General features: G+C 41.0%; 2 protein-coding genes and 1 long non-coding RNA gene across 4 annotated transcripts in view; 2 read left to right on the top strand and 1 right to left on the bottom strand.

The window, feature by feature from the left end:
* The window catches only part of LOC115202416 (NAD(P)(+)--arginine ADP-ribosyltransferase 1-like), a 29,246-nt gene extending 25,205 nt beyond the window's left edge, over nt 1-4,041 (top strand). Inside the window, exon 2 of the mRNA XM_029766553.1 lies at nt 3,011-4,041. Within this exon, the coding sequence (XP_029622413.1) occupies nt 3,011-3,544 (534 nt within the window). The 3' untranslated portion in view covers nt 3,545-4,041. The remainder of the gene's footprint in view (nt 1-3,010) is intronic.
* Nucleotides 4,042-6,036: 1,995 nt separating this feature from the next.
* On the top strand, nt 6,037-6,579 carry LOC115202042 (uncharacterized). The gene is made up of 2 exons (XR_003879883.1): nt 6,037-6,126; nt 6,232-6,579. It is a non-coding gene; the product is annotated as an uncharacterized LOC115202042 (long non-coding RNA).
* An 8,523-nt stretch (nt 6,580-15,102) lies between these two features.
* LOC115202413 (semaphorin-4F) lies at nt 15,103-25,646 on the bottom strand. 2 transcript variants are annotated; one of them, XM_029766549.1, is made up of 16 exons: nt 25,542-25,646; nt 25,263-25,430; nt 24,895-25,009; nt 24,105-24,238; nt 22,899-22,958; nt 21,883-21,981; nt 20,174-20,285; nt 19,962-20,072; nt 18,812-18,951; nt 18,501-18,682; nt 18,124-18,268; nt 17,691-17,895; nt 17,451-17,560; nt 17,139-17,281; nt 16,500-16,555; nt 15,103-15,796 (listed from the first exon to the last, which is right to left on the bottom strand). In XM_029766549.1, exons 5-16 carry the CDS (start codon nt 22,917-22,919, stop codon nt 15,258-15,260), a joined length of 1,863 nt encoding a protein of 620 aa, XP_029622409.1. In that variant the 5' UTR covers nt 22,920-22,958; nt 24,105-24,238; nt 24,895-25,009; nt 25,263-25,430; nt 25,542-25,646; the 3' UTR covers nt 15,103-15,257. The 2 variants fall into 2 exon arrangements, with proteins under 2 accessions (XP_029622409.1, XP_029622408.1); XM_029766548.1 differs by lacking the exon at nt 24,895-25,009.
* Between the last annotated feature and the right edge of the window lie 8 nt (nt 25,647-25,654).

Below are 25,654 nucleotides of genomic sequence, written 5' to 3'. Positions count from 1 at the left end.
GTCTGACGTAGTGTAGGGAGATACTAGTTTGATAGAATGTATGTTTGGTAGAGTCTATGTTAAAGCTGTTTTAGACATATTTGTATAAAAAACAGAACATTCAGAGCTCCATGTATGTGTGTGTGTGTGTATATATATATATGTGTGATGAAATATTAGGTACGTACCTCAATGATTTATATTTACCTGATTGAGATATATTCCCTTGTTATCAGTGCACCTGTAACAACCTCTACCTAAGTTTTTGGCTCCCCCTGTTGCCCATTCATCGTACTGTGGTAAGTGTGTAGTGATGGGTTGAAGGCAGGAAGTTGGGCCTTCGGGTGGGAGGGAGTCCTAGCTAGACGCGGGTAATGTATAGTCTTTTGACCATACATACGCACAAGAGAGTGTAAAGCTGTCATCAAGGCAAAGGTTGGCTTCTTTGAAGAATCTCAAATATAATATATATTTTGATTTAACACTTTTTTGGTTACTACATGTACATGATTACGTGTTATTTCATAGTGCTGATGTCTTCACCATTATTCTACAATGTAGAAAATAGTAAAAAAATTAAGAAAAACCCTTGAATGAGTAGGTGTACCCAAACTTTTGACTGGTCCTGTATATCTATATTTTTTTACAGGACAAATGTGAGGGTGCACGTGCCCCATGACGTTTCTGATGGTACGTTCTGTTTTATTGTCATGTGCACTAGAATGTGTGTAAAAAAATATAAAAAATAAAGAAATGCATTGAGTAATTTTACATCTCCTGTCCTCTTTACCCACCATGTGTAAATCTGTTGTAAATCTACAGAAGATAATATTTCATCTCATTAAAAACAATGCCACTTGTTCTCAGGTTGTTCTCTGATTGGTTTAAAATTGTAAGCAGCAGCAGTAGCACCCCTTAGCAACTAACACCTCAAATAGGAAGCTAAAAGCTCTATTGCTAATCTGATCAACTGTCAGGGTTAGTAGTTTCCTGTGTCTGATGTCAGAGCACAGTACAGCTCAATCTATCAACCACAACGAGGAGATAGATGTCTCGTTCCAGGCCAGCTATATTGCTGTTGAGTTTGACGCAGCGACAAATGAGCATCAGATCGCTATATCATATGATGTGGTAAACTGATATGTTAAACACTCATCCAGTAGTTGTGAGATCTGGCAGGCGACTTCAATGTAGTCAGTCTGGAACGTGGCCAACATCATGAGTGCTGTTGGAGGAGAGAGGGGGCCGGACTTGGTTATGAAGGAAGCTTTCAGCAGCCATCTTGTTGACTGGCAGAGACAACAGAGGCCATAGAGTGGCAGTGAATTATCAAACATCTGCTGTCTATTCACAGGTTAACTGTCATAACATCTACTGTCTTTTCACAGGTTATCTACTGTCTATCCACAGGTTATGACAGTTAACAGTTAACCTGTGGATAGACAGTATATTTTAAATGGCATAACATCTACTGTCTAGCCACAGGTTAACTGTCTTATCATCTACTGTCTATCCACTGGTTAAATGTCATAACATCTACTGTCTATCCACAGGTTAACTGTCATAACATCTACTGTCTATCCACAGCTTACATGTCATAACATCTACTGTCTATCCACAGGTTAACTGTCATATCATCTACTGTCTATCCACAGGTTAATTGTCATAAAATCTACTGTCTATCCACAGGTTAACTGTCATAACATCTACTGTCTATCCACAGGTTAAATGTCATAAAGTCTACTGTCTATTCACAGGTTACTTTGACACTAAGTGTTACTTTAAGACTAATATAAAACACAATATCTCTAAGAGATGGAAATGATCATGAATATCTATTCCAGTAATGATGACACCTGCATAGTTACATCTGGGTGTCTGAATGACATTTATCTTTGTCAGGTTGTTTGTGTTGTGGTTGTGGTTTACACTAAACTCAGCCTGATGATGACTGTGTCACACCTTCAAGAGGGTCTCAACCTTTAGTGTGGGTTCTGAGGGGGAAAATATCCGAAAAAGATACCTGTTAGAGGAAAACAGCTAGTCAACCCCTGCACCATGTGGTCAGTCAGTTGTCATGGTCACAGTCTCTCAGGTTGTGTGACTGGTAGTGAAGTCAATGGATGAGTTCCAGATATGTTTATGCTGTCTTGCCAACCCCTACGTGCTAGTGAAAAATCCTGGAACTCATCCTGTGAGGTCATAACCAGTCACACAACCTGTGAGACTGATGACAACTGACTGACCACACATGGTCTGCATGACTTTGTTCACGTATTATCTTGGTGCTTCAGTGTGGGAATAGAGTTTGTGGTTATGTCTGCTTGTAAAGTCATTTCTCTCACCTGGTATAAGTAGATCTTATCAGACAGTCTGCAAAACACAAGTCCTGAAGCTGAACAATACAAAACTACCTCTGTCGTGTTCCAGTCTGGTAAGTTCAACTACCAGATCATTATAAGCTATTTGTATAATGAATATAATGATTTCCAGTATGTTTGTTTATCAGCTCCTATATGGTGCTATTGCAATTAATCCCATTTTTCTATTTATTAAAAGTGAATAATATCAAAGCTATGTTGTATCATGTTTAGTATTATTATGATGATTGGTATGGTCTCCTATACATGTTGTTTTACTACAGGTGCTGTTAAAGTCCTGAGGAGAGACAACATCCTAACCATTGCTGTACTGTGTGTCTTCCATGATTGGACTCTGGGTGTAGACTCCAAGATGGTAAAATGATCTCTCAATCTGGAACATAGAACTAGAAGATTACTTCTGGAGGTGTTTTAGCACATAGGCCTTTTCAGCATTGCTCACTATCCAGCATCAACTGGATAGTTGATTGTTCTGTTTGTTTGTTCTGTAGAACTATAGGATTTTGAGATGAGAACCTTGTTATGAAAGGGTATTACCAGCATATGGTCGTGCTATAGTTCATCTGTGAACAAGATCGCTACAGTTAAATGTTTTCATAAACCATTCCTCTTGTTTTTTGGGCTGTTTTTCCCCTCCTTATTCTCTGAAGGTTCATCTCCGTCAGCCTGGTCTCAATTCCCTCAAACCCTTAGACATGGTCCCTTACTGTGTTGACGACATGTATAATGGCTGCACTGAACAAATGCACAACAAGGTGCAGAAGGAATATCTGGAACATGAAATTAGAAATGTAGGGATCTTCAAACAAGCCTGGATGAAGGCAGAAGGATGTGCAAAAAATGTGCAGCAACGATTCCAAAAGGACAAATCCAAGTACAATTCTAAAGACAAACTTACACATGATCATATCAAGGCTATCTGTGCTTACTCAGGAGGTCAAACTAAGATATACCCAGTGTTCAACCAAGCAGTCCGGAGCAATAGAACAGAGTACTCAACCTCCTTCCAGTTCCACTCCCTGCATTTCCTGCTGACTGATGCTCTCCGCCTCCTGAAAGAAAACCAACAGGGCTGTCAAACCACATACCAGAGAACCAACATGGAGTTTGGCGGTGAAGTTAACCAACTAATCAGATTCGGCTTCTTTGCCTCCAGCTCTCTTGACAAGGGAATTAGTCAATAATTTGGAGAGAAGTCCTGCTTTGAGATAAAGACATGTGCAGGAGCTTATCTCAAGTCCTACCCAGTGTTGGGAGAACAGGAGAAGGAGGTGTTGATACCACCTTTTGAGATGTTCAAAATTACCAAAAAGGAAAAAGGCCAGAATGTTCTTAACTGTAAATCTCTCTTCAAACTGGAGAGTGTAGGATTCCAGTACAATCTGAATTGTAAAGCTGTTTAGGAAAATACAGCAGTCGAACTGTCTGTTAGTCAATGAACCTCTCTCTCATTCAGAGAGTGAAATAAAACAGGCTGGGTTGCTTGTGCTTGGTTGTTCCCTGTGGATTCCCCCATCACTGTAGACCTGTGTTATATACTGTACATTCACATTGTTCTTCTTCTGCCAGGTCCTTAGCTCCATAATGTAATGCCCACACAGGGTGAAATCTAATATAGAAATCCTGCTACCAACAACTTCATCATAGGTTATATACACACCTGGGTTCAAATACTATTTGAAACATTTTCAAATACTTTAGCTGTGTTTAGCTGGCTTGCCTATTGCAATGGAACCAATAGAACAGTCCCCAAAGTGCAAACACTGCCCATCTGGCACTCCAGGAAGGTTAAATAAAACGCTCAAAGTATTTGAAAGATTTAAAATAGTATTTGAACCCAGGTCTGGTCATACATAGCGTTTACTGTAGCATTAACTGTAACTATATTTGCTGTAGCATTTACTGTAACTACATGTACTGTAGCATTTACTGTAACAATTTGTACTGTAGCATTTATTGAAACTCTATTTACTGTATACTTTACTGTAACTGTAATTACTGTAGCATTTAATGTAACTATATTTACTGTAGTATTTACTGTGACTATATGTACTGTAGAATTTACTGTAACTATATGTATTGTAGCATTTACTGTGTCTATATAGAAACATGTATTCACTTATGTGGTGTAATTTATATTTAATTATGTTTTTATCATATATTATCAGCACTTGCCCTGTAGCATCAATAAAGCGTCACTGAGCACAATTAAAGCAGTTCAATGGAATTCAAAGACCACCGGCAACAAGTGATTACATTGTGCATTCTCCACAACTACCAGAGGGGAGCAGCATTTCATGCATAAAACAGACCGACCATTTTCAGCTACCTCTCTCTCTCTTCTCTACATCAGTGGTAACCACCTCTAGTCCCGGAGAGCTACAGATGCAGGCTATTATTCCAGCCCAGCAATAAAAACACTCAATGCAATATATCATCAACTCATCATCAAAGGCCTTAAAGCCACAGTCTTCTTTAAAAGTGTATACCAGTTACAGTAGACTAAATACATATGAGATTTAAAGATGTAAATAGCACTAGGGACATGACAGTATCTGTAGTGCTCAAGGAATGACATTCCATTACATCAGGAGTGTCTTAAATAGACCCAAGGCCTGCTGTTTGTGGTATTGTATTGGGAGGATGGAAGGGGGAGCCTAGAAGCGTTGGCCAGAGTAGACTTACAACCACTCAACAGCAATGGCTCATGTGAAGAGCAATATGGTAATGACTCTATCCTATAGTACGTTATCAAGATGAGCCACACGCCTTGTGTCAATACACCTGTCCAGGCAGAAGGAGAAGTCAGCCTCTGATGTCCAGAAAAGGACAGAGGAATGAGCCCAACGTATAACGTTATTCTGAAACAAACCAGTAACTAGACAGGCACAAGAGTTTGTGGGGTATGAACGAGACTTAAACTGAAGTGGCCCGTTAGTTGTAAATGCAAATTGGCCGGCAGGTCATTGCTCCACAACCCTGGTCCTGGACTGCACCTGATTAAGCTCTGAACAAACAGTGAATAAGCCTGAAATTGTTCAAGTGGCTTGAAGGGGATCATGGTCACGAGTGAGATAGAGAGAAGATACACCAGTTAAACAACGCCTAGGGACATTAGAGTTACAATTAGCGGTTCATACATTACTTTTTGTAATTGGGCATAGGCGGGCGGCTAGAAGCAATGTAAGTTAAAACATCAGATTAATTTGTGTCAGCATCAAAAGCTAGATTTAAAATATATGTTATGCTGTTTTATTCATTAGAGGCAACGAGCTAAAACAAACATTGAGTACTGACAATACTAGAAGCTCAGCTACAATACAGTATCAAACTGGTCCTACTCAGTACAGAGTTATGGAGTAAACATGATGTCAAGTGACATGTAAATGTCAGTTTTACCATCTTCCTTGGGCAACGCTCAATTTACAAAAAAGGGTAGAGGAATAAAACCAACATAGATTCAAAACTAACTAGCAAAAACAGCCAATGGGAGACTGGCACGAGAGTTTGTATTGTATGAATGAGACCTGTACTGAAGTGGCATTTTAGCTATGCAAATTGTAGATACAGGATAAATTACTGTCCGGAGGGAGGGAGGCGCACCAAAGTGAAGGCAACTTGGTAACATCACAGCCACAAGCACCAGAGAGCTGTAACCTGATAATAACTAGGATAATCTTTGAGTATACTCTAGATTGCAGTGAAGATGGTGAAGTTTGCAGTGTTGGCTGTTTTCTCATTGACCTTCAGTATGGTGAATGGAATGGTATGTTTGTGTGTGTGCATGTGTCACATACCCTAACTTGATGTTTAAAATGAATTTTAAATCCTAAAAAGGTGAAATGGCTAAATCCTTTTTCTCCTCTCCAAGGTGAGGCCTGACATAGTTCTGGACATGGCACTTTCATCTGTCGATGATGCATACAAGGGCTGTGTTCCAGCTATGTTGACCAGGTGAAAGTGTACCTGAAAGAAGAGATTACAGCCAATACGAACGACTTCGGAAATCGTTGGACTGACCATTATAATGCTCTTGACAACAAAGAGTCTGATGGGGAATTTACAGTTGGAACATATTCTTGCAATCAAGTTGTACTCTGGTGTTTTGTACAAAACCCTCAATGATGCAGTTCGTGTGGGAAAAGATAAATATAAAGCAAAAACATTTGAGTTTTATGCATGGTATTTTCTGCTGTCTCATGCCATACGTATTCTGAAAGAAAAAAAGAATCCCAATGAATGTTTGAAAACCGTATACCGTGGAACCAAATGTGTTTACAAGGGTCAGTTAAATCAAGAAATTAGATTTGGCAAATTCCTCTCAACCTCTACTTCTCAGACTCTTGCTGAAGAATTTGGAACTGAAAATTGTTTTGAAATTGAAACATGCTATGGTGCCTCTGTGGAAAAATATACGATCGTGGGGCCACTTGAGGCAGAGGTTTTGATCCTCCTTATGAGAAATTTAAAATTGAGGAAGTGAAAAAGAGAGAAACAGTCAAAGACCTGTGGTGCAAAGTTGTTTTCAAACTGAAAAGTGCAACATATTTAAGTGATCTGAACTGTGCTTTAGTGTAAATACAGATCAAGCCGTGTAGGAATCAGATAATGATTCTACTACTTTGCCATATGTGGAGAAACATATGAGCAATATCCGTACCTATTTGCATTGAGATTTAAGTTCTTAATATGACATCTTGCATTTACTGAAATATGTCATCTAGATGGTGCCTCTGTCTACAGCGTCTATCAATACCAACACTGTAAAGTGTTATAACCCACTGCCTTAAAATTGTAAGTTATGTCAACACGAGACATTTTGTTAACATAACCTCATATTAGTATACAAGTTCATTCAACTCTAAATTGTACATCCAGGGTAAACTTATATTTTGTGAATACAGCAAACTATTGAGTCATGTGCGTGGTCCATATCTGTCACGTCCTGACCAGTAAAGGGGTTATTTGTTATTGTAGTTTGGTCAGGACGTGGCAGGGTGGTGTTTGTTTTATGTGGTTCGGGGTTTGTTGGGATATGTGTTTATGTAGAGGGGTGTTTGTTTAGAGTATTCCGTTTTTTTTTACGTAGCCCTGTTTTCACCTGTCCTTTGTGGAAAGTTGTTTTTGCACTGCTGTGTTTAGCCTGTAATACTGTGCGGTCGTTCGTTTTCTTGTTTTGTTTTGTAAGTGTTCTAATAAACGTTATAATGAGCACTCAACCCGCTGCGCCTTGGTCCACTATATACGACGACTGTTACAATATCTTTTTGAGACATACATTCATTTTAATTTTCCGTCAAGATGTTTTAATCAAACAAGTCCATTTGTTTTGTGATACAAATATATTTTCAATGTCTGTTAGTTATATTTTAATGAGTTAGTGGTCCACTGTTATTGTTACATTCTGACATCAGGACACAGACATTAAGATGTTACAGTCACTAGACTTGTACTACCCTGTGTAACAGACTCCATTGGGGATGCATGCAGCTTCTGCCAACATTAATAAAGAAAAACATTCAGTATTATTACATTCTCATGTCTTTGTTAAACTTCCACTGATGCCTTCTCCACTTTTGAGTGACTTAGGCCATGACACACGATTAACTAATGAATGAGTGAATGAATTAGTTGTTCAGTAAAGCGATACTGGAAACTACCAGTTGGCACTAAAGGAACTTTTACTGTTTTTCCTGCTTTGTGTAGAAATGGAAAATACAAAATAACTTTCTTCAAACATTCAAAGTAATGTAAAAACGTTTAGAATCATGTAAACAAATATGTAAACATGCAACATAAGGCAACATGACATATAATAACAATAACAACAATAATAATAATAATGTCATATAAATACTTTTGGGTGTCACATGACCTTTCACCATCGGCCAAATAAGGACTGTCTTGCTCCACAGTGCGCAAACTACGTTACATCTTAAATCAGATTAACCGTTCAAATCAGATGTCTGGAACACTGACTAGAGTTACTGACCGAGAGAGATAGAAATAGAGAGAGAGAGATCGACAGACAAAGAGAGAATCAGAGAGACAGACAGAGACAGAAAGACAAACAGACAGAGAGAGATGTGAATCCCAAACCACCCCTTGCCCCTACCAATTCGCTCGGTGAGCCCTCTGTTGTCACGTGTTGCTGACGAAACTCAGAGTGTGACTTCTAGAGAGTGGCGAGGGGAACAATAAACCCGTCAACTTTGGGATACTCTCGTGACTTGAATGATGCAATTCATGTTCTAATTTGTTTTCCAGTATTCCCATAGGAACACATCACTGGAAGTTCCCACCTTTCTTTCTTTTGTTTCTACAATTATGTACGAAGCTCCATAATGTGATGCCCACACTGGGAGAAACCCAATGCGAAACAACTGCCACAGTACCAACAAATTCACCATAGATTGCATACAGACCTGGGTTCAAATACCTTAGCTGTGCTTGATTGAGCATGCTTGTTGCAATGGAATCAAAAGAAAAGTCCCAAAAGTGCAAATCCTGCCCACCTGGCACTCCAGGCAGATTAAAGAAAACACTCAAAGTATTTGAAAGATTTCAAATAGTATTTGAACCCAGGCCTGGTCAAATATAGCATTTACTGTAACTATATGTACTGTAGCATTTAATGTAACTACATGTACTGTAGCATGTACTGTAACTATATGTACTGTAGCATTTACTGTAACTAAATATACTGTAACTATATTTACTGTAGCATTTACTGTAACTACATGTACTGTAGCATGTACTGTAACTATATGTACTTTAGCATTTACTGTAACTATATTTACTGTAGCATTTACAGACAGAGAGAGATTTTTTGTGAAATTACTGGACACCTTACAGACAGTGGCTTTAACTAGTTGTATGAGGTATTTTAGTTCTGGAACAATAGCCTAAAACCTCAAGGTATAATTCAAACAATCTCAAGGTATAATTTACATTATCTCATGGCAGAATTTACATGATCTCAAGGCAGAAATTGTTAGAGGCACTATTGAACACATGACAGTATTATGTAATGTTGTGCTTGAGGTTTATTCAAAGGGACAGAATAAAGACCAGTATGGACAGAGCCAGGTATATTTACATGTTATAGGATATTTTCAGCAACTGACTGGTTAGCTGTAGCTATTGTCAGATCGATTGTTATAAAGGCCAAGCAGACAGAAAACAGTGTAATGGTGCAGGAACGTGTAGCAGACAAGGCTCTGACATTTAAAACAACACTGAATGATATAATAGCCAGTAGTGAGAAAGGAGACACTCCACTCAAACCCACTGGCTAGGGACATTAATTAAGTAGACTTTTTACATTTGTTGAAGCCACTGTCTCAACATGACTTATTGTCTTTGGCATTTAAGAAGAGAGAGTGGATGAGGGTGGTATTGACTTGGGAGGATGGGGATGTTCAGTAAGAGGGACAGTAGACATGTCCAGACTTCTGAATATTTAGAACAACTCAACAGCATGTTACTAATTCACAGTGCTGTATGGGAATGGCTCTATCCTGCAGTACGTTATCAGGTAAAGATACAGAACTAGCCTTGTGTTAATGTTCCTGCCCAGGAAGAACTATAAGCCTTGTGTTAATGGTCCTGTCCAGGCAGAACTATAAGCCTTGTGTTAGTGGTCCTGTCCAGGCAGAACTATAAGCCTTGTGTTAATGGTCCTGTCCAGGCAGAACTATAAGCCTTGTGTTAATGGTCCTGTCCAGGCAGAACTATAAGCCTTGTGTTAGTGGTCCTGTCCAGGCAGAGATATAAGCCTTGTGTTAATGGTCCTGTCCAGGCAGAACTATAAGCCTTGTGTTAATGGTCCTGTCCAGGCAGAACTATAAGCCTTGTGTTAGTGGTCCTGTCCAGGCAGAACTATAAGCCTTGTGTTAATGGTCCTGTCCAGGCAGAACTATAAGCCTTGTGTTAATGGTCCTGTCCAGGCAGAACTATAAGCCTTGTGTTAATGGTCCTGTCCAGGCAGAACTATAAGCCTTGTGTTAGTGGTCCTGTCCAGGCAGAGATATAAGCCTTGTGTTAATGGTCCTGTCCAGGCAGAACTATAAGCCTTGTGTTAATGGTCCTGTCCAGGCAGAACTATAAGCCTTGTGTTAGTGGTCCTGTCCAGGCAGAACTATAAGCCTTGTGTTAGTGGTCCTGTCCAGGCAGAACTATACGCCTTGTATTAATGTTCCTTGTGGGGCAGAGGTAGAGGAGGGCAGTGACTTTGCAACCAAATAATTTTACTGTGCTCGGTCGCATAATAGACTTGTATGGTCATACAAGGTGCCACTGGTGGAATCAGTAGCCTAAAAAGGATTTACATGGCCCCAGTTGCATTTGCAACCAAATTACTTTTCTATGCAAATTCAATAATAGTTGCACAAATAGGCTCACAGTGAGCAGTGAACAAAATAACCATAGACATTAAGTTGACAATAGCTTTTTAGTAGAATAAATACATTGTATTTCTATGGTTGCAGCTCTAAAACATGTAATTGCATTTAATCAAATGAATCAGATCCAATGAGTTACCACCCGTAGAGCAGGGTACCTCTATGGTTCATTAACTAACGTAAGAAAACTGTTATCGAAATACTACTCATTTTACAGAGCATGCTATTAAAGCTTCAAATTACACTAATTATTACTTTGTAGCACCTACAGACTGTAGTCTTTAAAGAGGACTGAGTAAGGCTAAAATGTCACAATACAACTTAATAATTTTCAGTAAGTCATGAAAAAGTATTCATGAATAAGTTTAAATTCCTATGAATGTGTTATAACATCCAAAGAGTGTGCCACTTTACCAATCGTGGTGGAAAATAATTTATGAATCAGTTACTAGGCCTGTAAACGCTAATGTGTCTTCACTGATTGTACCCAACACATGTATAAATTTGTGTACACAGAAAGGCTTCATAATATAAATATATGTGTAACAGAGACATTTGGCAGAGACAATGTAGCTTGCTTATAACAGTTCATGTGGAGTGGGTGTTATAATGTTTATCTCATTACTGCATAAGGCTACATAAAACTATGTAGGCTTATAAAGAGTGTGTGATAATAGGGATTTATGACAATGTCATGCATATAAAGGCTTCATGACTCTTTATGTCATGCATATAAAGGCTTTATGAATGCTTTATGAATAATACATTTCACCACTGTAATTAAAGTGTTACCATTGTCTCTTCCCTATTCTGAAGATTCATCCCCGACTGAATCGTCGCAATCCCAACCCAACACCCCTTGACATGGCCCCTGACTCTATCGATGACTCCTATGAGGGCTGCAGGGAGAATATGCTCTGTGAGGTGACAAACAGCTTCCTACCAAAGGAGAAAAAAAAGTACAGAAAATGTCAATGCGTTTGGTGGGAAGCTATGGAATTTTATGACACCCATAAACATAACATTGAACTGTCTAATGACCATTTAAGGGCAATTCTTGTGTACGTGAATCCAACAGAGATGATTTTCGAGCCATTCAATGGCCACTACCCTAGGGAAGCGCTACAAGACCGTTTATAAGTATCACTCCTTGCATTTCCTGTTGTCTGATGCCTTACGTATTCTTAATAAAGACCCGGGAAAACAGTATGTAGAAACCTTCCGTGGAACCCGGTTAGCTTACGAAGGAAAAAAAGATGACACTGCGATTTGGCCAATTTGCTTCATCATCTACCTACGAGCATGTGGCTAAAATGTTTGCAGATTGGAAGACATGTTTTAAGATCACTGTCTGTTTTGGTGCGTCCCTGGCAGGTTTCTCTCAATTGAACAATGAAGAAGAGGTGTTGATTTCCCCATATGAGGTTTGCAAAATTGCTGAGGTATCCAAGAATAAAGTATTGGAAGATAAGGACAAAGATGATAAGAGTGAATGTGAGATTGTCTATGAACTAGAGAGCACAAAAACAACCAAAAGTGACTTGAATTGCCATATTATCGATAATGACAAAAAATAACAAAACCTGTAACACCATGTAACACGTGACATTAGTGACATGTTGAATGTCGAGTTCCAGGCCCACTTCCTTGCAGACGTTGCATTTCATCAACCAATGGTTGGTCCCACTTCATCGACTGCACAGTCGGGCATCCGATTGCTATAACATATAATCTGCTTAGCTGATACGTTCAACACCTACCCAATCGTTGTGAGATCTGGCAGGCGTCTGCAATGTAGTCAGGCAGGAACACCACCCATCTTTTTCCCAGGTTCATGTGTGTTTCCAGGTGCAGCTTATTGCGATCAAGGGCGGGACATGGCTGCTAAGTACCAGGATTTTGGGTCAGTCTTGTGCTCCCCACGCTGTGTGAAGATTGGTGTGCCTTGTGATGAAGGAAGTGGTCATAGTCTTGAGAAAACCCAGTAGCAGCATCCTTAAGTTAATTTGTAAGTATATGGGGAGCGGTTTCCCAGACACAGAGAGTCTTCAATAAGTTTGCTTTTTAGTCCAGGACTAGTCTTAATCTGTGTCTGGGAAAACACCCCTAAATGTCTATGGCAAGTTGTTGTTTCCCACTATGGCCAAGCTGTAACAAAATTGGGTGTAACATAAACATTTATGAAAACAAAAATAATGTGGTCTGGTGGTGTTGTGTCATGAAGTGTTGCAAAGAAGCCGGAGACGTGGGAATATTTAGTACAGGGATGGGCAACGGGCGGCCCACGGGCAATTCCTTCTCTACACCCCATGGCAAAATGTGCAGAATTACAGGAAATGAGCTGTAAAACAGCACATTTTATTCTCCGTCCCATGGCAAAATGTGTAGAATTACAGGAAATGAGCTGTAAAACAGCTAATTTTCCTCTCCGCCCCATGGCAAAATGAGTAGAATTGCATTAGTTAGTTAGAAAACTGCAAAATGTTCTCTACATCCCAAGGCAAAATGTGTAGAATTGCACAAAAATAACTCTAAAACATAAAAAACATATTCTATGTGTTCTATTTCTATGTTCTTAGGTTCTAGTTTTTGTATTTCTTTGTTGGTTTGTTTGGGATGATCTCCAATTAGAGGCAGCTGGTCCTCGTTGTCTCTAATTGGAGATCATACTTAAGTAGATTTTTCTTCCTGGTTTTTGTGGGTGATTATTTGTGAGTAGTGTTTGTTTCTCCGCTGCGTCACGGTTTGTTGTTTTGTCTATTTCAGTTATTTGATGTATTGCATAGCTTCACAGAGTAAATACATATGTGGAACGACACACACGCTGCACTTTGGTCCGCTCCTTTCGACAACCGTGACACCACTAAATGTTTTGCTTGCAATAGGTGTGGGGAGGGGGTAACTGCAGCCCGTTATGTTGAGTTCTGATTTTTTTGTGGTCCATCCCTGATTTAGTAAAAGACTCATGCATTTTTTTAACTTCTGTTGTACTAACCTTTTGAATGACCTAAATCTTCAAAATCTAATATTACATAGTTAAGTAGAACATGTGCTCACCTCCCTCTTCTGAATTATAATATTACATGGCCCACTGATTATAGTTAAGATTTCATATTATATGACATGAATGAATGAATTAACACAGTTAAATGGTTCAATAAAATTATACAGGAAAACGTCCAATTGGTACTGTAGGAATATTTACTAAAATACGCTTTGTTCAGAAATGGCAAACAATGGATAACAACAACTACAAAACATTCTCAAATATTACAAAAAGATGCAAAATCATGTAAAAAAAAAAGCAAGTCAAATGTACATGCACAAAAGACAACTTAAAGGGAAATCCTACCACTTCTCATCCTCATGTTCATTATCGCCAGCACAATGCCAGTGTCTAAACATGTGAAAACATTCTAGCCAATGACATTAAAAGTAAAATCAGGGATTTTCATCAAACACTGAGATTTGCAGTGACGTGGGGAGCAAGTATATACCCTACCGCTGGCTAGAAACTGGTTCCAGGTTTGGAAATCACTATCATTTTTTATTTTAATCCTACCCTGTGATGTCACTAGCTTGGTTTCAATCCAATTGGCGACAGATTTTCATGTGAATATTCTAAAATATTAATAAGGAAAATATGCACATTTTCCCACCAGTGCTGTGTTTCCGCCAAACTGACTTGGCGGAAACAGTGGGTGAGGACGGGTTTCCATCGCATTTTCAACTGTGTTGCGATAAATAGCAAATGTGGTCTTTGCATGTACGCTCTAGCCAGCAGCTGGCAGATACAGTGCGGGTAGGCTTGCCTACATGACAATATTATGGATAAGAGCAAGATTCTTTTTATTTGTCAAACGGCAGCCAAGCATCGATCATGTCACCAGAATAACACCCCTGATATTTATTGGAAAGGAGCATCAAGCTCATCACTGTGCACTTTCACCTCCCTGTGAAGTTCATCATAACTTATTTCATCTGTAGCCTAATAAACTGCATGCTTTCCCGAGTCGTAGTGTGAGGACCACACAACATGTCATCGCATCGATGGTTATCATATCAATACTTGCCTATAAAGGAGGTGTTTCCACCGCCATTTCTCACATAATTAATTTTACCAACACAAAACGATCTCACCTTGTCTAGTGTATTTTGTTTTGTCGACATTTGGAAAGTTTACCCAAAAATGTGCTGTTTCCATCAGGCCTGTCGTGACATGTTTTACTCGCATAAAAAGGTTGGATGGAAACCTGGTTACAGAGAAGCAGAGAGACACAGAGCGAGACACAAGAAAGAGACAGAGACACAGAGAGAGAGAGAGACACAGAGAGAGACAGAGAGAGCGACACAGAGAGACAGAGAGAGAGAGACAGAGAGAGACACACAAAGAGAGAGACAGAGACACAGAAAGAAAGAACGCGTCAGAGAGAGTAGTCTGTAAGCGGTACCTGGCAAAACACTCCCTTCAATTAAGTCAATTCTGGACATCTCGTCACAAAACGCCCTCTCCCAATTGGCCGACTGGCGTGTCACTCATCACCAGCTTATTCTCATAGCAGGTGGGGCCCCGCCCCTGCTGTCCTTGATTGGCTCCCCTCCCATTTCTGTCCTCTAATGGGGTGTGCTGGGCTGCTCTCCAGCACAGCCTCTTCAGGAACACAGTGGCTCCTAAAGCTCCAACCAGCACCCCCAGCAGGACACAGGAGATGTACACCCATACCGGTGACCTCCGCAGCCCCGGGTCCACCCTGCCTTCGACACTGAGGTCCTCCATGGTGAGCTGGTAGGAGGCTGTGAGGCAGGGTTCGCTACCCCAGGAATAATCACCCTGGGCTGAGCAGCGGCAGGAGTAGAGGCCCAGGCTGGATCCGGAGACGGTGACCTCCAGGTGGGAGTGGTGCTGCTGGGTGTGGCGGCCCTGGGGGTGCTCCCAGACGCAGGGGAGAGGGGAGAGATGGGGGTGGTCACAGGGGAGGAGGACCACCAGGCCCTTCTTCACACGCAGCTCCTTCACCACAGGGGAACAACGACCTGCGATGGGAAGGGGGTGGGAGGGAGGACAGAGAGAGGCAGAAGCAGAGATAGAAAGAGGAGGAGTGAGAAGGAAGGATGGAGAGTAAAAGAGATAGAAAGGGAGAGATAGAAGAGGTAGGGAGTTAGGGAGTTACAAGATGAGAGGAAGAGCGAGAGAGAGAGATCGTCCTAATTCTGTTTGGAACTGTAGTAGATTTGGTGGATGTGTTTAATAGTGGAATAGATGTGGTATGAGGGCTGTATGCATGTTTAATAGTGGAAAATGTGATAAGGGCTTTATACGTTTTTAAGAGTGGAATAGATGTGATATAATAACCTTATTCATGTTTAATAGTGGAATAGATGTTATATAAGGGCCTTAAACATGTTTAATAGTGGACTAGATGTAATATAAGAACCTTATGCATGGGTAATAGTGGAATATAATTGATATAATTATATAATACAATTATTATATATATTTTTTTAAACCTTTATTCAACTAGACAAGTCAGTTAAGAACAAATTCTTATTGACAATAACGGCCTACCCCGGCCAAACCCTAAACCGGACGACACTGGGCTAAATGTGCGCCGCCCTATGGGACTCCCAATCACGGCCGGTTGTGATACAGCCTGGAATCAAACAAGGGTCTGTAGTACGCCTCTAGCACTACAATTAAAATCAACCTGTTTAATGGTGGAATATTGTTCATACTCACCCTCTCCAGTGCCACACACCTTCAAAGGATCCTCTGACTCCCTCTGCACTGGAGAGCTGAGAACAGAGAGAGAAGAAAGAGAGATGGTGAGATGTGATGGTGACAGTGAAACAACTAGTTTGAAAGGAAGGAAGATAAAGCAATGTTTTGGACAGCAGGAGAGAGAGAGAGACAGAGAGAGATACAACCAATATTTATGTTGATTTATTTTCCTTTATGCACATCATTACAACACTGTATATTTAGACATAATATGACACTTCAAATGTCTTTATTCTTTTGGAATGTACTGTTAAATGTAAACTTTTTATTGTTTATTTCACTTTTGTTTATTATCTATTTGACTTCCTTTGGCCATGTAAAGATATGTTTCCCATGCCAATAAAGCCCCTTAAATTGAAATTTAATTGACAGAGAGTGGGAGACAGAGACAGACATAGAGAGTCAGCGACAGAGACAGAAATAGAGACCGAGAGAGAGGTCTACCAAGGAGGGCCTTAACATATGTTTCCCATGCCAATAAAGCCCTTGAATTGAATTCAGAGAGAGAGAGAGAGAGAGAGAGAGAGAGAGAGAGAGAGAGAGAGAGAGAAAGAGAGGGACTCAAACCCCCACAAAGAGAATGCTATGTAGACTCACTCCGCAACACAGGCTCTCTTGTTGACGTCCCACACACAACCTAGTCCTGCTGCCCGGGCACACACCTGACAGCTGGAGTACACCCTGCACCCCTCTACTGGCACACGGGACAGAGAGGAGGGGGAGCCTACCACCACATGGCCCTGGGAGGGAGCAAAGGGTTAAAGATGTCTGTGTGTCTGTCTGAGTGTGTCTGTCTGTCTGTGTGTGTGTGTGTGTGTGTGTGTGTGTGTGTGTGTGTGTGTGTGTGTGTGTGTGTGTGTGTGTGTGTGTACATGCGTGCGTGCGTGTGTGTGCGTGTGTGCCTGACACCTGGTGTATGAGGATGTTGTTGACGGGCTCTACTGAGGTTGTCAGAGGGATCTCCTGCAGCAGAGTAGCAGTACGACCAACGATAGACACACTGTGTAACTCCCCCTGATCTGTGTGAAAACACACATCAATTCACACCACAGAACATAATCAACCACAAAATGAGAATATTTTCTGATATGTTCAGCATAGTCAATTAACTGCCTGGTCTATTGATTACATGATGTTTCTCTCTCTCACCTGTTCCCAGATGTAGTAGGGCAGCATCACTGTTGGAGATGTTGGTGGCTGTGATCCTGGTGTATGTGGTTCCCCTCCTCACCAGAAGGGGCGCTGCGTCCACAGTGTCCGTCAACAGAGGATGTTCCTTGGCAAACTGCAGCACGCGGTCGGGCATGTCGAAGGAGGAGTTATAACCCTGGGCTCTCAGGTCATCATTGATACACTGAGGGGGACAGAGAACAATTCAGCATGTTATGACGATGATGGACATACTAGGACACTATATGATAATAACCCTTAAATGGAAAATGACTACCTGGATTCGTCCAATAACAAAGAAACACTCATTTTCGAAAGAAGCACTAACTTTCGCTATCCGTTGCAAAACGTTTTTAAAATGCTTTCCATTGCATGCCCTGATAAATACAACCCAGGTGAGTCTGGTGAATACCTGTCCAGGTCGGGGGTCGGGTACAGACTCAGAGCTCCCACTGTTCACACAGTTCTTCTTCATATCTCTGAAGCCTCCCGTCGCAAACACCTTGGTGATATCAGCCAGGCTGTACACACACACTGCTGACACGCGCTCTCCTTTCCTAAACACACACACACACATTACCATGTTCATTACAGTAATGCCGTCTGTATGAGTCATTGTAACATGATAATCATATTTAGTGATTCTCCTCTCTCTTTCCCTCGCAATCTGTCCTCTCTCTCATTCTCTCTCCACCCCATTCCCCATCTCTACTCCTCCTCTACCTCCCTCTCTCCCCATCTCTATCCCCCCCTCTCTCTCTTCCCCTGTCCCCCCCTCCACCCCCATACCACTGGGAGGTGAAGAGGGTGTAGAAGTGTGTGCTGCTGGGGTCTCCCAGGCGGTGTTCCAGGGGGTAGACGTGGGTCAGGACGGTGTAGTGCTGGCCCCTGTCCCGGTCCTGACACACCAGCTGAGCCTTCAGGAAACTGGTCCAGCGCTTCTGCAGGGTCTTAGAGCCACCCACGTCTCCCTGGCAGATAGGGAGAGAGGGATGGGGGAGAGGGGGATGAGAAGTATAGAGAGAGAGCACAAGACAAAGCACACATGAGCAAAATAGAGGGAGAGAGAGAGAAAAAAGAGAGAGAGAGATATATCTCACCTTGCAGACTCTGGCCACCCGTGTGACCCTGACCTTGGTATAAAGGTTGTACTCTATGGGATTCTCCGTGAAGAAGAAGTAGATTTTATCATCGTCTCCAGGACTCTCCCTGACCAGGGCCGAACTCACAAACTCTGGATCTGGACTCATCAGAGAATTACATATGAATGACATATTGTATGTAGTGCTTCCCATCTCCAGTCCTCAACCCCCCCTGACGGTTCACATTTTCGTTGTAGCCCCAGACAAACTTGCACATTTTCTCATCAGTGGTGTTTCCACTAAACTGTCTTTTTGCGGATAAAAATCAATGTGTGATGACGTAGACACACAAAACATTTTTCGCTTAAGTTTTCATGTACCGAATAAAAATGTAAAGTTCAATGTTTTTCCATTTTCAACTGTACCGATAGTTATGTCCCAAAAACTGTTAGGTTAAATAGCAAATGTGCATATTCTGGTCTTGTCACGAGCGCTCTAGCCAACAGCTCACAGATACAGTGTGGGAAGGCTAGTCTACATGATGAGATTACTATGGATAAGAGCAAGAATATTTGTATTTGTCAAACTGCAGTCAAGCATCCATCATCATGTCACCAGAATAAGACCCTCGATATTCATTGGAAAGAGCGTCAAAATCACCTTGCACTTTCAGTTATTTCATCTGTAGCCTAATAAACTGCATGATTTTGCGAGTCATAGTGGGAGGACCACACAACATGCCATCGCATGACTCAAAGTTTACTTCCACATTAATACTAACACATAAAGACGTTTCCATTCCCACTTCTCACATAATTCATTCTACCGCCACAAAAAGATCCCACCATGTCGAACGGACAAGTTATCTGTTGGCATTTATAAAATTGTACCAAAACATCCTGTTTCCATCAGAGCTGTCGTGATTTTTATTTTATACGGTATGACTTTACTGGCACAAAACATGTGGATGGTTATAGATATAGACCATCATCAAATAACAAACTCATTAGGTAAGTAACACTACACTGCTAAACCACATCCTGAGTTAAACTCGTCATTGGACACATTCTGTTGTTGTTTGGTGTTACAGAAGTTTGGACAGTAGAAGTATTTTATAATCTTTCCCATCATGCATTGGGAGTGTATGTGATTGACAGATGGGTCTCACCATTGAGCCAGTTGATGGACTGATGCATGCGCACCTGTTGACCTGTTGCCCTGGTGATGTCAAACTCCGTGCCCCGGAAGATAGAAGGGGAGGCGGTGTACAGCACTCCATCTACAGTACACATATAGACAGGATGTGATAGAGTGTGTGTGTGTGTGTGTGTGTGTGTGTGTGTGTGAGAGAGAGTGTGAGCATGTGTGTGTGTGTCTAACCTGCAGTAACAGCAGTGTGAGGTTGTCTGGGATCATAAGGACATTTCCCCTTCCCAATCTCCATCTTCACTTTGTCACCTTCTTCCTTCACTAGGGCAAACGTCACTGGGTCCTGAACACACACAGTCTATATTTAGTATGTGAACCAGTGGAGGCTGCTGAGGGTATTTTAAATGTAATATATATATTTGTATTTAACCAGGCAAGTCAGTTAAGAACAAATTCTTATTTACAATGACGGCCTACCGGGGAACAGTGGTGCCTTGTTCATGGGCAGAACAACAGAGTTTTACCTTGTCAGCTCGGGGATTTCGGTTACTGGCCCAACACTCAAACCACTTGGCTGCCTGCCGCCCCAGTAGGATGGCTCATAATAACGGCTGGAACGGCGCGAATGGAACGGCATCAAACACATGGAAACCATATGTTTCATTATTTGATATGGTTCCACTGATTCCGCTCCAGCCATTACCATGAGCCTGTTCTCCCCAATTAAAGTCCCACCTCCTGTGACGTGAACATCATGTGTGTAAGCCTATCAACTAAATACATTAATTGAATGAATAACATGTATTTGACCACAACCGTAAAAGAGCATCTAGCAGGTGTATCATCATCATAATAATAATAATAATAATATAGGTGTAGAGTATAATAATAATATAGGTGTAGAGTATAATAATACAATTAATAATAATAATATAGGTGTAGAGTATAATAATACAATTAATAATAATAATATAGGTGTAGAGTATAATAATAATAATAATATAGGAGTAGAGTATAATAATAATAATAATATAGGCGTAGAGTATAATAATAATAAGAAGAAGAATATAGTAGAGTATCATAATAATAATAATAATAATAATACAGGTGTAGAGTAAAATAATAATAATATAGGAGTAGAGTATAATAATAATAATAATAATATAGGAGTAGAGTATAATAATAATATAGGTGTAGAGTAAAATAATAATAATATAGGAGTAGAGTATAATAATAATAATAATAATAATATAGGTGTAGAGTATAATAATAATATTGTAGGTGTAGAGTATAATAATAACAATAATAATATAGGAGTAGAGTATAATAATAATAATAATAATAATAATATAGGTGTAGAGTATAATAATAACAATAATAATAATATAAGAGTAGAGTATATTAATAATAATAATATAGGAGTAAAGTATAATATTAATAATAATAATATAGGAGTAGAGTATAATAATAATAATAATATAGGAGTAGAGTATCATAATAATAACAATAATAATATAGGAGTAGAGTATAATAATAATAATAATATAGGTGTAGAGTATAATAATAACAATAATAATAATATAAGAGTAGAGTATATTAATAATAATAATATAGGAGTAAAGTATAATATTAATAATATATGTGTAGAGTATATTAATAATAATGATATAGGTGTAGCGTATAATAATAATAATATAGGAGTAGAGTATAATAATAATAATATAGGAGTAGAGTATAATCATAATTATAATAATATAGGAGTAGAGTATAATAATAATAATATAGGAGTAGAGTATAATAATAATAATTATAATAATAATATTGTAGGTGTAGAGTATAATAATAATAATAATATTACAGGTGTAGAGTATAATAATAATAATAATGATAATATAGGTGTAGAGTATGAGAAGAGACAGAGGAGAGAGAACGTGACTGACTATGAAAGCACACTGGGGATCGTAGGCGTAGGAGCCACAGACGTAGATCCTTCCATCCTTCAGAACCTCCAGCAGACAGATGTAGTTATAACAGTCATCCTGTAGAGGGAGACAAAGAGCCATGTCTCAAACAGCATCCTATTCTCCCTTGTAGGCCCTGGTCAAAAGTGGTGCACTGAATAGGGGACTAGGGTGCCATTTGAGATTAGCAGAGGGGGAAAACGTAAGCCTGTTTGTATCTCGTAAATACATCTTTACGATCTATGCGGAAACATTTCAAATGCCGTGGGATAAGGAATATTTGGGGGATTTTCAAGTCCCTGATTGCCTTTTAATTTAAGCTAGGCTCTCCTTAGCACAGGGCCATAACAGAGCAGGATAAAGTTGCCTCTAGACAGATCTCAGGTCAGTTTACATTCCTCACCATAATGGCTAAGGTTAGGATTTGGGGTAGATAACATGATCCTAGATCAGGAGAACCTAGCTCTACACAGATCAATAAAATATGGTTAGAATCAGTAGTATAATGCAGGGTTTCTCAACTCAGGTGCCAGGAACCCAATGTAAACAAGCCAAGGTTGGTTTTCATATTACTCCCATTGAACTCTAACTCCCTGACTATTTAAGGTATGTCATGCCTGTTTATCAGTCTTTGAAGAGGACAAGATACAAAGTGAAAAGTCATCTGAAAGCCAAACATACAGGATGTGATGTGTTGTTGACAGGAAGCTGAAGAGTCAGTAAAGCAGTTGTTATGGTAACAGTATCATACATCATGACATGGTGTTACATTTTGGGTGTGAAACATAGCATCTCACCGACACCTTTAACCACGTACATACACTACAGAGCAGCGGAGGACGGTGGGAGGAGCTATAGGAGGACAGGCTCATTGTAATGGCTGGAATGGAATTAATGAGGGGTATCAAACAAATCAAACATCTGGAAATCCCATGTTTGACTCCTTTCCATCTATTCCATTCCAGCCATTACAATGAGCACCACACGTTGCTCACCTCTCTCTTGCCTTTACCCATACAGGACTTCCTCTCCTCTTCTGTTGCCTCCCACTTAATCTGCAGAGACAGAGACGGAAGTCAAAGAGAGAACACACAGACGCATACAGTTACATCACACAGTTAAACATCAGGTTAAGCCGAGTACTGGACTAAAAAGCAGTGTCAGTGGAGAATCTCTATTGAGAAAGTTGTCCAGGACTAGGTTTACTCTATATCTGGCATAGTGTGTTTGTCCCAGGTAAGACGTAAGTTTTTCTATGGTTTTGTGTTCATGAATATTCCCATCATGAAAACACCGAAACAAATACAGGCTCGTTTCACTGCCAGTTGGCTAAGATCAAGAGTGGAATATGCACAGATAAGCGTGCACACACAGACAGTCAAGTGAAGAAGTCTCCCCCCTCCCATCTCTCTGTCCCTCCCTCCCTCCCATCTCTCTGTCCATCCCCCTCTTATCTCCCTGTCCCTCCCTCCCCCCTCTTATCTCCCTGTCACTCCCTCCCCCCTCTTATCTCTCTGTCCCTCCTTCCCATCTCCCTGTCCCTGTCCCTCCTATCTCCCCATCCCTCCCTCCTTCCGCTCTCTTATCTCCCTGTCCCTCCCTTCGCCCTCTTATCTCCTTGTCCCTCCCTCCGCCCTCTTATCTCCCTGTCCCTTCCTTCGCCCTCTTATCTCCTTGTCCCTGCCTCCGCCCTCTTATCTCCTTGTCCCTCCCTCCCCCCTCTTATCTCTCTGTCCCTCCTTCCCATCTCCCTGTCCCTCCCCCTCCTATCTCCCCATCCCTCCCTCGTTCCGCTCTCTTTTCTCCCTGTCCCTCCCTTCACCCTCTTATCTCCTTGTCCCTCCCTCCGCCCTCTTATCTCCCTGTCCCTCCCTTCGCCCTCTTATCTCCTTGTCCCTCCCTCCGCCCTCTTATCTCCTTGTCCCTCCCTCCCCCCTCTTATCTCTCTGTCCCTCCTTCCCATCTCCCTGTCCCTCCCCCTCCTATGTCCCCGTCCCTCCCTCCTTCCGCTCTCTTATCTCCCTGTCCCTCCCTTCACCCTCTTATCTCCTTGTCCCTCCCTCCGGCCTCTTATCTCCTTGTCCCTCCCTCCGCCCTCTTATCTCCCTGTCCCTCCCTCCGTCCTCTTATGTCCATGTCCCTCCCCCCTCCCTCTCTCTCTCTCCCCCCTATCTCTGTCTCTCCCTCCCTTTCTCTCTCACTGATGGGTGTTTCCAGGTGAGGTTGGAGGTGTGCAGGGCCAGGATGGAGCCTCTGGCTCCCAGGTAGAGTGTCTCAGAGCTGGGGTCTTGCAGGAGGACGCTGGCGTTGGACACCCCCAGAACTGCACCTACCCCTGAGGAGAACAGGACATAACATTAGGGATGTGCCCCAAATGGCTATTTCCTACAGTGCACTACCTTGGACCAGGGCTCCGTAATATATAGACTCCCCTCCTCTGCCCCATTTATTTGCCTTTGACCTTTGAATGAATGTATGAAGGATGAGACTGACTTACAGGGACTTTTACGGAACCAATTCTAAGTAATTTCTATCAGTAATTGTGTCACTTCCTCTACTGAGAAACATTCCTGTGGTCGGCTGTAACTGGGGTGCAATAATTAGTCCAAACAACAAAAAATGGTTTCTATTGGACAAATTCAGTTAGGTCCCTCCCCATTTCATTCCGTTTAAGAAATGTTTTGCAACAGAATCAGCTAATAAATAAACCCCTACTCACCAGTTACTCAATGCTGATTTAGGTAGACAATTTTGGGGCTAAACTCTCCTTTGCGTTTGCTATTTAGTCCGTGACATAGGCTTAATATGTGTCCGGTAAACTGCTCCTTGTTGCGTTTGTGTGTTAACACACACACACCATAAAGAGTGGGGCATCTCAAACCTCCACATTCTCTGTATTACAATCTAAGACCTATAGCCTATAGCCTAGGCCTATCTATCCATGAAAGCAGGCAAAATTAGGATAACACTGTAACCCCAGTCTATACTCACTCTGCTATATTCCGGGTTCTTCGTGAAAACAGCAGTGAAATGACACACCTGTCTTCAGTCATTTTAAAAGTGTTGTTTAATGGGCATTTCTCCACCATGCCTCCGTCCTTTCCATCTGGTTAAATGTTGGATTAAGTAATCTCCATTTCCAGATGAATAAATTAGCCTACCAAAACCACACTGGGTGCAGATAATAGACTTCTTACAAATGTACTTGTTTGCTAGGCAACATCATTTGCATTGCTATGCCTAATTAGATTGTAGCCTACCTCACGTTACCGTATCCATTAGGAATTGCGATACATTTTAAAATTGCGATACCATTTGTATGTAGAGAGAGACCGTTTGTCCAACTGTACTGTACTCACCTCCGTGAACATTGGGAATTGCAGTTTGACAACGTGTTGAACCAGTTGTGAGCCACAAGATCACGGCCATAAAACAGGTGGTCGGCATGTTGAGAAGTGACATCAGGAAGAATGTCCGTTGATGACCGAGCGTCAGTTACTCATCACTAAAAGTGCGCTCGGGGCGTTCTGTCAATACAGGATGGACAGGGGGGAACGAAACGCTTACAGAAACCAAGAAAACTAAAAAGTACGGTTCAAGTGTATCAAAATACGGCGTATTTTTTTATTCTCACCTACCTATTCGGTGTCCGATTTGGTGCTATTTCTAACACGGTATAATAGGCTACTTAGCCTACATGTCAAGTACAGTACAGTATGTAATAGAACTATTACAATGTGTTAATCCAGGA

The sequence above is a fragment of the Salmo trutta genome, chromosome 11 (assembly GCF_901001165.1).
Source record: "Salmo trutta chromosome 11, fSalTru1.1, whole genome shotgun sequence".
Classification (NCBI taxonomy): domain Eukaryota; kingdom Metazoa; phylum Chordata; class Actinopteri; order Salmoniformes; family Salmonidae; genus Salmo; species Salmo trutta.
The sequence above is the reverse complement of the archived record's forward strand: the minus strand, read 5'-3'. Positions and strand labels throughout refer to the sequence as shown.

Coding starts and splice junctions, on each gene's coding strand:
- LOC115202413 (XM_029766548.1), bottom strand. CDS start 25,365: ATGTCACTTCTCAACATGCCGACCACCTGTTTTATGGCCGTGATCTTG. Junction 17,561..17,690: donor CCTACTACATCTGGGAACAG/GTGAGAGAGAGA, acceptor GTTTTCACACAG/ATCAGGGGGAGTTACACAGT. Junction 16,556..17,138: donor AAGAGAGCCTGTGTTGCGGA/GTGAGTCTACAT, acceptor CTCTGTTCTCAG/CTCTCCAGTGCAGAGGGAGT.